Source organism: Poecile atricapillus, chromosome 2 (genome assembly GCF_030490865.1).
Source record: "Poecile atricapillus isolate bPoeAtr1 chromosome 2, bPoeAtr1.hap1, whole genome shotgun sequence".
NCBI classification, from domain to species: Eukaryota; Metazoa; Chordata; class Aves; order Passeriformes; family Paridae; genus Poecile; species Poecile atricapillus.
Window position 1 is genome coordinate 149,532,369 of NC_081250.1, and position 14,341 is coordinate 149,546,709.

The 14,341-nt window shown below is 39.0% G+C and overlaps 1 protein-coding gene across 4 annotated transcripts in view; it reads right to left on the reverse strand.

Moving 5' to 3' along the window:
* Positions 1 to 14,341, reverse strand: part of TRAPPC9 (trafficking protein particle complex subunit 9) — a 451,266-nt gene that overhangs the window by 371,110 nt on the left and 65,815 nt on the right. For all 4 annotated transcript variants that reach the window (XM_058832179.1, XM_058832180.1, XM_058832181.1 and 1 more), the window contains 2 exons: positions 10,431 to 10,583; positions 1,131 to 1,255 (listed from right to left, as the gene is read on the reverse strand). In XM_058832179.1, the coding sequence (XP_058688162.1) occupies positions 1,131 to 1,255; positions 10,431 to 10,583 (278 nt within the window). The remainder of the gene's footprint in view (positions 1 to 1,130; positions 1,256 to 10,430; positions 10,584 to 14,341) is intronic.

The window sequence follows — 14,341 nt, forward strand, 5'->3', positions numbered from 1 at the left end:
TATTTCCTCAATCATGCTGATTTATATTTATAAACAATTTGGAAACACCTTGCTATGTCATAAAACACAAAGGCTTTAGTAATTTTGCTAACACCTTTTCTGTGCTCTAGTCATGTTCTCTGCAGAATCAATTGATGATGAATTAGCAGTGCTAATGGTCCAAAAGAAACACACTTATACAAATTAACAGTTTCACCTGTTTATTGCTCAGATGGAATTCTCACTGTGAAGGAAGCAAATTCACAGGCAAAGCAAGTCAATGAGAAAAGCAGAACCTGTGTTTGCTGCTGAGGTAAACACACGTGAAACCAAATATTGCCACGTGCAACACTCGCTCTAATTCCTGATGGGATGAGCTGATGCAGAACACAGACCTGTGCAGGGAATGTATCAAATACTGCACACAACACAACATTCACCAGAAGTTGGGAAGAGACCAATGAAGTGCTGCAGTCCATTATTTACAATCTTGCCTATTATCATCTTAAATCATATCTTCTTCAAATCTGGCCATTATGAAGCTAAACTTACTTCATGCTCAAAACAACATTACACCTTCAACAGGTAAGATCTGCCACAGAAAAGTAAAGAACAGCTTAGGCCAGGGCAGACTCTTGGTAAGCACAGTGCAGCTTCCACCTACACAACTGTTCTTCCACCTACACTACTGTTCTTCCACCTACACTACTGTTCTTCCACCTACACAATTGTTCTTCTACCCTGCTACTTTTATTTACTTCTCCTTTGACTCTCTCAACTATTCTGTTTTATTACTTGTATGAACACCACTAAAAAAACTCACTGCAAGAAAGCCAAGAATTCACAGAGAAGCACCTTCCTATAGAGTAAATAGTAGGAGAAAGCACCATGAGGTGAGCTGACAGCTCCCCCAGTACACCACAGGGACAGCCAGCTCTGCAATTTCCACTCATAGCCTGATCTTTCTTCACCTTTTTTGTTTGTTGGCTCTAATACAACAATCCAAACACAGAACATCAAACTGTGCTAAAGAAAACCAAAGGGAAATATTTATGAGACAAGGAAACCTTTGTTTTTTAATCACACAACAAACCATAGCACAGTACAACAAAAAACCACAGGTTTTACTTATTTTGTTGTCGTTCCCTTACCTTGACATGACTGAAATCACCAACTTTACTGCTTTCTTGGGGATTAAGAGGTTTGGTCTCCACTCTTGGTTTGACAACCTGCCGGAAAGGACTGGAGAGTGGGAGTCCACTGACACTGATCCCATCTGGAGAACAGAATAAATAGAATTACTTCTGCTTGTCTAAAGCTATGTTTTGTTCCAATTAATTTATACCTGTATTATCAAAGGGAGAGAAAATACACAAAAAGTGATATTAACCTTTTACACAAAAAGACAAAACAAAAGTCAAAGACTATTTAGCTGTTTCTCCCAGGACACCAAAAATAACCGAACTTGAACACATCAAAAACTGAGTGAATATCACAGGAAGGATGGCAACTGCGTTTGAAATATCACAACAGAAATATCAGAGTTAATAATATAAAATCAGTTTTTACATTTACAGTATTAAAATAAAAATCAAAGTTTGTGGTTTTCCATGACAGTGTGACCCTATCAGCTCCTTAGGATCTTTAAATTAATTTCTGCTTTGAGGATTTCTTTTACAAGTATATATTGTGGAAGATGACAGAAAATAGAGATGTCATGTTCTGTACATCTACTGATGCAAAAATAGCCAAAATAGTTCTCATTTATAAAGGAGGCAGAATGAAAACTTAAGGTTTCCATGGAAGAGACAACAAAAAGGCTTAAGAAATAGCCTGAAAGGAATGTCCCCAGTTTGGTGCTTACTCCCAGTCTGGGAACTGGCACACATGGGATAACAGCAGAAGACAACACAACAACTTAACAGTGTCTGTTACTGCCAGCAAGGTGTAACTTGAAGGTAAATGAATGCACTGCAGCATATCTGGGGTTCTCAACCCAACCAGGGCTCCACTTTAAGCACAAACTTGAAATGTGTGAAAATTACTGCTGAGTCAAAAGAGTTAGAAGAACAAGAGAATTAAAATCATGAAGCTTTAACAGACAGGAAAACTAGACTGGACTATTTGTTATTATTTAGATTTACATCCAAAGAAGAGAAAGACTTTGTTCCTTGATGCTGTGCAGAGCAACTGCTATCTACAAACACAAGCAAAATATCATGTACAGCAGCAGATACAGCTGAACACACAGGAAACACCAACTTGTTACACAAAATCCAAACATATTTCCTGAATTGCTCCTATGAAATCTGGACATGTTGAGGATACATTCCACAAAAGAAGAAACCATAAGAATAAGATGGAACATGAAAGGGATTTTGCTTCATTAAACTTCAGAGGTACCCAAATGAGAAAACAAAGGGAGTATTCCTATATTCCCTTACTTGCAATTTCCTTCACTAAGTAATTCTAAAATGCACCTTAGCACTGAATAAATATCCTGTTCTATCAGTTCCTGTTTCCTGGGAGAGCAGGACAGGAGGTGAGGGCACCCTGCCCGTGCAATGCAGCAGGACCATGAATGAGACAAAATACAGACAGAAACACAGACCTACATTTGATCACAGGCTTTGAAAGCTGCTCTTTCAAAATGAAAATTAGAAGTTTTAACTGAGGAAAGTTTTAACTGAGGAAAAATATTCTTCTCCAACTGATGAATGATTTTCACTAGTTCTATATTTAGAACAAAAACTGACACTGACTGGTGCATAAAATTGCAAATTAAAACATGAAAAGAACGAAGTATGAAAACCTGCATGGCATTAGTCAGATTTTCCACTTTTTATATGGCATGAGGTTTACCTCTTTGAGAGAAGAATAGATAATAACTAAAACAACATCACAAAGATACAATTAATGCCTTTTTAACTATTTTATGCTTTAAAATCCCATTTTACTTTTATTCTCTACAGTGTTTGGGGGAAGAAAAGACAATAGTTTAAACATTATCTTTGAAAAGAAGAAATTTTTGACTCTAATCTATATCTGAAAAAGGAGGTCTTCTAGCAAAGGAAACATCAGGATGGAAGGGAAGTCCAAGGCAACTTGGTAATGGTTGAACTTTCTGTCTCAAGTCTGTGGCACTCTCACAGAGCCAGTGCCAGGTATTGTGTTATGCTGCAAATGACTCAGCCCTTCACAGCCTGGACTGCTCAAAGCAAGTTCTCTGTCAGAGGACAAAAAATTATTTTCTGCCACCTTTTTTTTTTTTTAAATTATTTTGGGTTTTTTTGTTCTTTGATCAGGCAGCAATGGGGGAAAAGACCTTGCCCAGCTCCTCTGCAATACATTAAATAGTCAGAATGGGGTAAATCCTGTTAAAAACCCTGGTAGGTTGCAGAACTTAATGATGGCAGAAGGAAACAGTAATCACCAATGAAGCAGTTCTCCAGAAGTTTTACATTATTGATACTTATATTTTTTGAGATTTCATACATTTTATTTTCTCTTATGAAGTTTAGAGAGATGAAGACGCTAAGTCCTCCACAGTTTTGTTTTGTCAATCCCTACTGTCAAACATCCTAAGCAGCCTTGTACTATAAAAAGAGTAATTGTCTTTCTACTCTGTCCAGAAATTTTCCTAATTTCAACAATCCACACTGAATATTTCCATGGTAACAGCATATGACCAACATTTTTTCCATGGTAACTGCAAAAACACAGCTTGCCTTTCCAACATCCCAGTCACTGCTGTCACAACAGAGCAAAATCTCTTACCAGCATTTCCTCTCTCCTGTCAAATGTTAAGTAAATTGTCAATTTAACTTTATTAGCCACTTTCCAAGCACACTGCACAGAAGAATCCCACAAAATTTCTTACTTGAATGAGGGAAAGTACATTCAGGGAGTTAAACCTGTAGATTTACAATGTGTTAACTGAGCACAGAAGGTAGAGGTGGCATGGGACAGCTCCTGTCCCATGTCACGCTGTGCAAGGAGCACTGGCCTGATCCAGAGGACAAAAACAGATCCACTTTTTAACAAAAAAAGTCTCCAACTCCACAGTAAGGAAACACTTAAAAACTGTTCCACTGACAGCAGGAAACCACAAAGGTTTGGATTCTGAGGCAGCATCCAGGCAGTTCGATGTCACACGAGATGGAAACAGTGGAAGGTTTTAGGCTGAAGTGATGCTTCTTTCCAGGAGAATTTCATACAATCCAACAGCAGTGCAGATCTGCTTCCTGCAACTTCCTGAACAGCAGCACAGAGACCCCGAGAGGAGCAGCAGGAGGAGGAGGAATCCCAGAATCATTTACATTGGAAAAGGCCTCAGAGATCATCAAGTCCATCCTATGACCAGACATCACCACGTCAATCAGACCAGAGCACTGAGTGCCATGTCCAGTCTTTCCTGAAACACCTCCAGGGATGGTGACTCCACCACCACCCTGGGCAGCCCATTCCAGGGAGGGCAGGAGAGGCTGCTGGCCCAGAGCACAATCCCCTCCTGCAGCCCAGGGATGTTTCTGGGGGGATTCTGCCCCTCTGCTCTAGGGAGATCCTCCATGGAGTGTTTTGTCCAGCTCTGGGGCTCCCATCACCAAAAGGACGAGGAACTGCTGGACCAATTCCAAAGGAGGCATTAAAGATGATCAAAGGGCTGGGATGCCTCTGGCCTGGAAACAGGCTGGGAGAGCTGGAGCTGTGCAGCCTGGAGAAAACTCCAGAGAAAACCTAGAGCCCCTTCCAGTTCCTAAACGGAGTTCCAGAGAGCTGGAGAGGGAAAAAAGCCATGGAGTGACAGGATAAGGGGAGGGATGGCATTAAACTGACAAGGAGAAATCCTTTATCTAGAGGGTGGTGAGGCCCTGGCACAGGCTGCCCAGAGAAACTGTGGATGCCCCATCCCTGGAAGGTGCTCAAAGCCAGGCTGGACGGGACTTGGAGGAACCTGGGATAGTGGAAGATGTCCCTGCCCATGGTAGGGGGTGGAATGAGATGATCTTTAAGGTCCCTTCCAATCCAAACTATTCTATGATGCTATGTCATAGCATCATAGAGTTTTTGGGAAGCACACAGCTTGATCATAACATATGAAAACTAAATGCCACCTCAACCCACTTGTTTATTTTGTCAATTCTTGCCTGATTGAAATTTCAAAACAAAAACCTCTTGGTAGGCAACATCTCATACAAACACTGTAACAGCTTTAAAGTACTTTAAACATGTGGAAAAAATAGAAAAAAACGAGGCAGGAGACAGACTCTGCTTGCTGTACTTGAATGGTTTTTTTTTCTTTCCCTTAGAAAGAGAACTGTATTCTCATGAAGCATGCAGAATTCTAGAAATTTGCTGTGTGCAGCAACAAAGGGCAGAATAACACCAGAATACACAGAATTTGAGGCAATATAATCCATCCTTCACACTTCAGATGAACACTGAGATGCAGCTCCTCCTCCCTCTCTCAGAAATGTGCTCAGGACCATGACAGGAGGGACTCCAGGCCAAGTTCCTGGGAATGCAGCAGCTCTCTGGCTCCCAAGAGCAGGGCACAGCCAACATGTACCAGACATGAGCTGTTTTTTAAAACCCCATTACCTTTGAAAACAATAATGAACAATAAAAAATGCACTGTAAGTAAACAGTTATGTCCTGAGCTTGTTGAACTGAACTAAAACTGGAAGATAAATTTACAATAAGGGTGAATGCAATGAAGGAGAACAAATGAAGTGTAAAGAAGTTCATAACAAACACTAGAGATTATGTATGCAGATTACATTAGATACTAAAATAAAGTGCCTCAGCAAAGGAACAGCATAACAGGTTTATTGGCCTGTATGTGCCAATAATCAATTTATTGTTATTTGCCTCATGTCTGCCTTAGCTATTTACATTGTAAAGATTTGGGGTCTGAAACAACAGCTCTCTGCATATTTGTGTAGTGGCTGGTACAACTTCTATAGGCTGAAGTACTATGGCACTTACATACTGTCAAAAAAATCCCACCCTACATTAGTCAAATCAGGAGACAAAATGATTTATCTGGTTTAAAGTGCACTGGGAAGAGAAAAGGGCACCTTATCTTCCGTAAGTACTAAAGCTGGAATTCAAGAAGAATTCTGTAGCTCTCAAAAAATTAAGATTATTTTTTAACATTACACAGTGATGAACTTATGGAGGACACAGAAGCATCTGTATTAAAAAAAAAAGAACAAAAGAAAAATAACACATTTACTGATTTTAACAATACAACCAAACTGACATCTTCAAACTGCAGGGATGAAAAAAAAAAAAAACCTTCTTAGAAATGATAACACTGAAACATCTCTGAGGACCTCATCATCATCATCAGTGATACCATTATCCTAATAGAGTCCTCCAGACTCACTTAGTTTCTTGGAAGAATTGTCAAGAGAACATTTAAATTCCAAACCAGGTATCATTCCAACAAAAAAAAATGCTTTGTCTGTACACTATGTAAGTACAGGGACATTTTGAAGTAGATAAAATCTGGCCATTAAAACAGAAAAACAACAAAGGCAGTATGAAAAATGCACTGGTCTTGCATACCAATGTTAAAAAATATTCAAGATTAGTGCTTCTAGAAATATGCTATTATTTCTCTGCAACCTTTTTCACCCTAGAGAAGGAAAAGAAGAGACTTAAGGCAGAGATTTGCTTCTCTCTCAACATGTAATTAATTAGTTCCTTTGATGAGTTTATGAATTTAAATATTCTGACACTTGTCTTTAGGTTCCCTATACAGGGAATAAATGAACACTAACATGCTACATAATGAAGTACTCATTGTAAATTAATTCATTAACTTTGAAAAACACTGTCCCCATGTAACAGGAGCTTTTTTAAAAGCCTCAAACTAGTCCATGTAAATATAATCCAGAAAGAGGAGCTATTATTCTTACCCCATTTAGTGTCAGGGAAACGCTGAATTTCAGAAATTGCAGTATAATAGCTGGAAAGGGAAATTCATTATGCTCATAATGTGAATATCCTGTTGACCTTTTTAGTCACCCTAACAGGTGACAGAGATCTCACTGCTTCAGCTCCTTGCAACTGATTGTACAAAGCAGATCAAGCACTTCCCGCTGCCTCGCTCAGTGTAACAACCTCAGAATGAAATTAAATGCCCATGCTGACCTTCCCAGCCAGAGGAGGAACCCTGAACCATCCAGCTGAGGGACAAGAGAGCCAAAATGTCACTGGGATTTGTAGCAAACATCGTTCTCCCTGCATGGATCTCCCAAATCTTGGTCAATGGGCTTTAAGACATGGAAACACAGAATTGTTAAGATTGGAAAAAACCTCCAAGATCATCATTGTTCAACTCTCAGCCCAGCAGCACCACCATGTTCACCATTAAACCATGTCCCCAAGTGCCACATCCACACATTTTTTGGAATGCTTTCAGGGCTGCTGATTCCACCACCACCCTGGGGAGCCTGTTCCAATGTTTTCCAGCCATGTCAGTGAAGAATGTTTCCTATAATCCAATCTGAACATCCCCTGGTGCAACCCGAACCCATTTCCTCCTGTCATTTGTTACCTGAGACAAAAGACCAACACCCAATAAGATGTTAAAATTCAGCATAAATGAATGGGGGAAAACAGTCCTAAAACTATACATGGAATAAGAAGTTCTCAGCATACTATTTCTGTTGAGAAGCAGGATCATGGAGGTGTGGTTAACACGTTCATGAATCTCCCAGATCAGTGTTCAGCAACAGTCAAAAAAGCAAATGATAAATTGTGTGTTACCCCATGATTGTAAGGAAAATAATATAAAACAAAATAAAGAGCCCCATTAAATCATTACAAGAACACACAGATCACATTTCAAATAGTGTGTACAGCCTCCCTCAAACAGCCAGAACTGAGAGCTCAAAAGGGACAAGGCTGACATGTGGAACAGCTCCCATAACAACTAAGGGACAGCTAAGCCCTCGACAGCTAAAAATCCTCTGTTTGCTGTGACAATATACTGAGAAAATGCATCAAATCACTGCAGGAACCATGCTCAGAAGATGTCCTGTTAGCGCTCTCATGCAATAAAAAAACCTGGGAACACAAGGACACCAGTAAGTGCAAAGCTGCTAAAAAGTAGTGTAGCTGTGACTCTTCTTGCCCTGGCATGTTGTGAAGTGCTGACAGAAGGAAGGAAGAATTTCAGGAAGGAGAAACCCACTAAGGATGAGTAAAAGTGCCTAGAAGCAGAGAAAACATATTCAGTCTTGAAAACTAAGCTAATAAGAGTTGGAGGGCAAAAGCCTAGAGGAAAACAGAAGTATGTGAGTATGTGCACAATCTTTCTTGTATTGTCCCACTGGAATCTGCTCTTAGCCACAGTCACAGTCAGGATTATTGGCTGGGATGGTCACTGATCTGATCCTGTACAGCCACTCGTGGTTTTGCTTCCTTTACTCTGGAAAAACACCCAACATTTCTCTCAGTGAGACAGCACACCATCAACACACGTCAGCAATTCAGATTGATGGCTTGGTTTACTTTCCTATTGGATAAATGTGTATCATCAGAAACATCAGTAATTTATCCCTTCTGCACTGTGTCCTTTGTTTTGCACAAACAGTGCAAAATGGAACAATTACAGCAGCAAATGCAAAGACATGAAAGTAAAAACTGCCCTACTGAAGACACTACTTTTAAGAGACAAAAGTATTTTGATCATCATTGTAAATGTGGTTGGTCTTCAAAAGAAAAAGGTGATGATTATAAGTCATGTCATAGTTGCCATTGATTTTTCTAGCTCTTTACTGTTCTTCCCACCAGGCTCTTATCCCCTCTTTGGGAAGTTCAGCATTTGTAAAGTTAAAAGCAACACATAAAAACTAAAATAGCAAATAAATTGTCAATATACTTAGCATCCCTAATAATACTTTCAAAGGACACAGAGTACACAGCACCCACAGATACCGAAGTTCCAACAAAGCATTAATGGATCCTACTCCTTTATCATCACTAAATGAGGAAAAGACAAATTACTTCAGATACACAACTTTTCAGAGAAGCAGGAGGTAATAGTAGGGTAAAAATGGTGTTGACAGATTTTGTTCATCTGTGGTCCCATAAGAGCTGGATACAAGTAAACAGAAACCAAGATCCAAATCCCACTATTGTTCAGTGTCCATACCAAGAGGCATCTTCACCTCCTACAGAACACTTTGGGTTTATGTTATGTTATTTCATCGGAAAAGCTCCTAGACAAGTGCAGCCTCAGAGATTTTTGGACACTGGGAAAATGAAGAAAAACTTATATATATTTGTGCATATATATCATATACATATGTACTATGAAATTTCACTGGTTGTCTATCAAAGGGCATTTCTCAAAGTTTCAATTCCCTGGCACCCGTGTTTTCACAATGTCAGGGTGTGCTCTTCCTTCACTGTCCCTTCAGTATTTTCAACAAGCTCTATATTGAACTTTAGTGTAGCAACACTGTAAGGTTTGTGCAGTTAAGTCCTAAAATATTTTTTAAGTATCTTTATATTTTACATTAGGGAGGTTTCAAAACCAAAATCTTTCAATCATTACTAACGACTACTATAATTTTTGTCTAAATGCATTTGCAAAGTAACTCACAGAAATCATTCCTATTCAACCTGAATAAGCTCTGCATTAATTTTGTTGTATTTTTCTATACTGAAAGTTTAGTTATAATGTTAATGCATACCTGCAAGAGGATCCTGGGAAAAAATCCAAATAACAGAGAGTTTTTAATACAGGAATATCTTGTTTTGTCAAGGTAATTTAATCAATGTAAACATATCAGACAAATGAAAAAATACAGAGTAGAGTAATTACTCCAGAAAGACTGTGTGTTTATTATAAAAAGGAAGTCATTATAACAAGTGTCTGGTACTTGTAATTCCAAATAATTCTAATAGAAGCAAACACTGCAGCTTCCTTTTATTCAAAATAAGTTTGAACACACAGTACTTTCTCTGCAGTACAAATATTAGGGGGATTATGCCTTCAATTTCAGTCTGTCACTTTAGGCAAAATTGCACTCAGAAATCATTCAGAATTTTGCAATCCTAGATAACTAAATAATCAACTCAATGCTATTTTTCTTTCAATCCCACTGATGTTTGTGAATTATTTTTCTTTACCTTCATAAGGTAAAGATACATGGAGATACCTCAAAAACACTTTACATAAATATTTTAAAAGACAGAGGCAAGGTCTCATGATGGTGAGGTTGGGCCAGACTCTCATGCCCACAGCTGTCTCAAAAATTCACCCTTCAATCTGCAGAGCTCAGCCAAGGGTTGCCTGTGCTTTACAAGACACAAATATTCAAACATGCAGCCACACCACAAATCAGTTTAACACAAATGGCACTGCAATTAGAAAAGCGTTTCCAGCAGCACATACAACCCTCCTAAGCAAGGAGAAATGAAAAACTCACCGTCACTGAGATCCTGCAGAAGGTTTTCTTGGCAAGAAAAGTCCAGCTTCACTTTAATGTTTACAATAAGTGTTGCAATCTTTCCAGGTTTTAGAGGAAACTGGCAGAGGGTGTCTTCTAGATTCCAAGTCAAGAAATCTCCATACAGCTTCTCTGTATCAAAATGAGTAAATATTTCATAAGCATAAGCCCTGCATTAAGGAAGTTTCAGTTTTGAGCTGCTATAGAGAGTACTAACCAATTTGTCATGTCCTGTTTAAAAACTAAAATATTCAGAATTAAGGTATTAAAACTAATGTAGTACTAGAAAGATAGAGAAGTTACTAGGTACTGACACTGACCTGGAATTACACAGATCACAAAGCTCAAAATATAAATTTAAGTGAAGAAAATCTCTACCAGAAAAAAAAAATGTGCAATAGGCAGTTAAATATAAACTTTAAATACAGCCTGCAGGAGTTCTAAATGTTCATGTAGTTTTGAATACTACACAGTTCAATTTAGGAGGTGTCACACGAACACAGAGCACTTTTCATCCAAATACACAAACTTAATCAGTTGAAATTCTGAAACAGCTGTACCATCATTCTTCAGTTATTTACTGAGCAATAGAGAAGGCTAAGAAGACTATTGGCTTTCATCTTTTTATCAAGTCCTTTATTAAAGCTGAGAAGCAGCTTTTTGCAAGACCAAATAATTAAGGATGCCAGATAGGATTAGTCCATGACAAAAAAAAATGTGTTTAATAAATAATAAATTATTTGTCATTGGTCCATTTGAGACAGGAGATCTGGAATTATTAAGTCTTCCCTCATAAACCTGACATGCCAGACAATTATACAAGGGGGAAAAGTCCCAGAATTTCCTATTCATTTACACTGGGTCTTGAGTACTGGCCAGGTCAACCCACCCCATCCATAAATTCATTCATACATGCAAGACCAGACAATGCTAAATGCTACAATAAAGTCTATTGATACATAAAATAAGCATGATGGTTTGACTGGGAGAGTCCTAAAGATATGTTTATTGATTTATTATAGTAATGCATCTTATCTCCAAAGTATATTGGAGAATTCTTCTAAAAGCTCATTTAAACATCATTTGAGCACAGCCTTGCATAACACTGAAAGTCACACAGTTCATCTCTACATCCTCCCAAGCTACTTGATAAGAGCAAGGTAATTAAAATCTGCTGTGATTTCAGAACCTTTCCAAAAGCACCATTTAAGATCCACGTTTGGGGGAACTGGGTGGGCAGACTGCCTCAACTACTACAACCTGCAATAAAGGATCTTTCAAGAGCAGCATTCAGAATCCCAGATTATGTTCAAATCATGTTGATTTGCACAGAAACCTTTGCTTTCCCTTTCGAAGGAGAAAATGAAGAGAATATTTTTCCATTAAGTTCTACCTATACAATAAAAGTTTTGCCTGAAAGATACTCTTCTCACAGACCACCAGATGTTGTCTTGTGTCTTTCCCCATTAAATCAATAGTACAAATCTCTTTATAAAAACAAAGACAAGGTAAATATAAAAAATCCTCCCAAAAATTGTTCCCTTAAACTCAGCTCCACCTCATCTAATGATTTAGCTGGAACCACGCTACCATTCTGATAATTTTCTGCTACTTAAAAGAAAAAAAGTTGATAAACACGGCAATCTCTATCCCCTTTTCCTGTTAAGTAAAAATCCAATATGCTAAAGGAGTGTTTTACCTCAGTGTAAACAAAGAAGGAGATACCCCAAGCACTGGAGCACCAAACTCTTTCCAAAATGTGTTTTTATTAACTAAGAGATTTATTTGAAGACATTACAAGTGACAAGACTTTTGAAGTGAGAACAGCCCTTTCAGATACTGTCTAATTAACACCAGTAATTACAACACAAGATCTAAATGCTTGAGCTAAAAGCTCAAGATAGAGCTTTTTGTAGATGTAGAGAAACAGCTACTTTGTATTTATCTGACACTTGGTTATAGTTTAACAATGTTGACCTTGTTCAGTCATCAGTATTACAGTGAATTATACTCTGGCTTCAGTTCTTTCAGTTCAGTGGAAGGCTAAATTGGGGCAAGCCTGCATTCAGCTCTTTCTCAAGCCCAAAACTTGTGTTTAGCAAATATCTTAAGTTACAAGGAACTGTTATCAAGAGTTGTAAATAGCAACCTGTTTCATTTTACTGGGTACTAAATCACTAAAATCCTAACAAATATCATGTAAAAGCTTACCCAGAAACTAACTTTGGGTCATCCTAGGCAAATCTAACTTTTAACAGATTTTAAGGTCTGCCAAGGAAAAAGCCCACACTGACATTCTGCATAGAGAAACTTGATAGAAAACTCTTTTGAGAAAACGAGAACCTTAATTCTTTTCAGTCTTAAATCTTCTGGTAAATCTGGCTTTTTGCTATAGTTTATTTTATAAACTCAAAATAACTATCAGTTCTAAATGCACAGACATTGGCATTCATACATTTTAACTTCTCCTAGTCCTGGTAGATAGAAATGAACCTGCAGGACTTGTTATGTTCTTTCAAATGCGATAACACACTTAGGAAGGAAAGAAGCCATTGCACAGAAGTAATTGTGTTCAGAGGAGAGTGAGAATACGTGAGAGGAACAACTCTGCAGACACCAAAAGTCAGTGGAGAAGGAGGGGCAGGAGATGCTCCAGGGGTCAGAGCTGAGATTCCCCTGCAGCCCAAGGGAACCAGGGGAAGGACTCCTCTCCCTGAACAGCAGCAGGAACAACGTGTGATGAACTGACTGCAACCCCTATCCCCACCTCCCTGTGCCACTTTGGGAGAGGATGGAAAATCTGGGAAAGAGGGAGTGGTGGGGGGAGCTGTTTTTAATATATATTTTACTTCTTATTATCCTGTCCAATTTTGTTAGCAATAAAATTCAATTAATATCCCCAAGGTGAGTCTGTTTTGCCTGTTACAGCAATCAGTGAGTGATCTCTCCTGATCCTGAACTCATGAGACTTTAATTACATTTTCTTCCCCCTGGCCATTTGTGGAGGGAGTGACAGAGCAGCTTTGATGGGTATCTGGCATCCAGCCAGGGTCAACCCACCACAATAATCCAATTCCAATTTGAAAGAATTTCCAAAGTTTTCTTTAGCAAAAAAGGTAAATAGATCTCATCCTGGATATTCACAGTTCTTCCTGAACCTCAGAGTAAATTCTTCATTTGTGGGCTGGCAGATGTATTCAAAGGCCATGGGAAGAATACAGTGGACAGGTGAACCTGATTCTCTACATTTAAATTCCTGAGGTCTGTCACTTCTAGGAAAGATGAATGAAGATTTTTCTTTACCCAGGGTCATTCAGCTGGGCTCACCACTTATGCTAAGATTTCCTGGTGGGCTCTTCCCAAGTCTCAAGTTTGAAAGCACCTGGGTTATATTTGCCCCTGAGTGGATCAAGCAGTTGGTTTATCAAAGCCTTTGGACTGCACTCCCTTATCTGAGATACAAAAAGCCTCTAACAAGAGCTGACTGGAGCCAAAGGGAAGGCATCCAGCTCTGCACAGGTCATCTTTCCAAAAAAAGGATTAAACTGTCTGACCTGGTGAGGGACAGTGTAAGGTGACACAGAGCTGACCCTGACAGTATGGACATGTGATGTGCAACCTACAGATGCCCCAGCCTGGCTCAGGGGTGCAGAGAGACACTAAAAGCCATGACAGATGTGTCTATTGTGGCAGCATGACAAGTCCCTCTTGCTGATCTGCCTCAGGATCTGTTCCATAACACACGGCTGCTGAAGGACTCAAAGCCCTGTGATGTCCTTCATGAACTGCAGAGCTGCAAATTCTTATTTATCTGATGGCCAGAGCAGAAAACCCAACAAGCTGCACCTGAAAGTGACGTAAGAGAAGTAAGGGAAGGCAAGAGTGAAAGT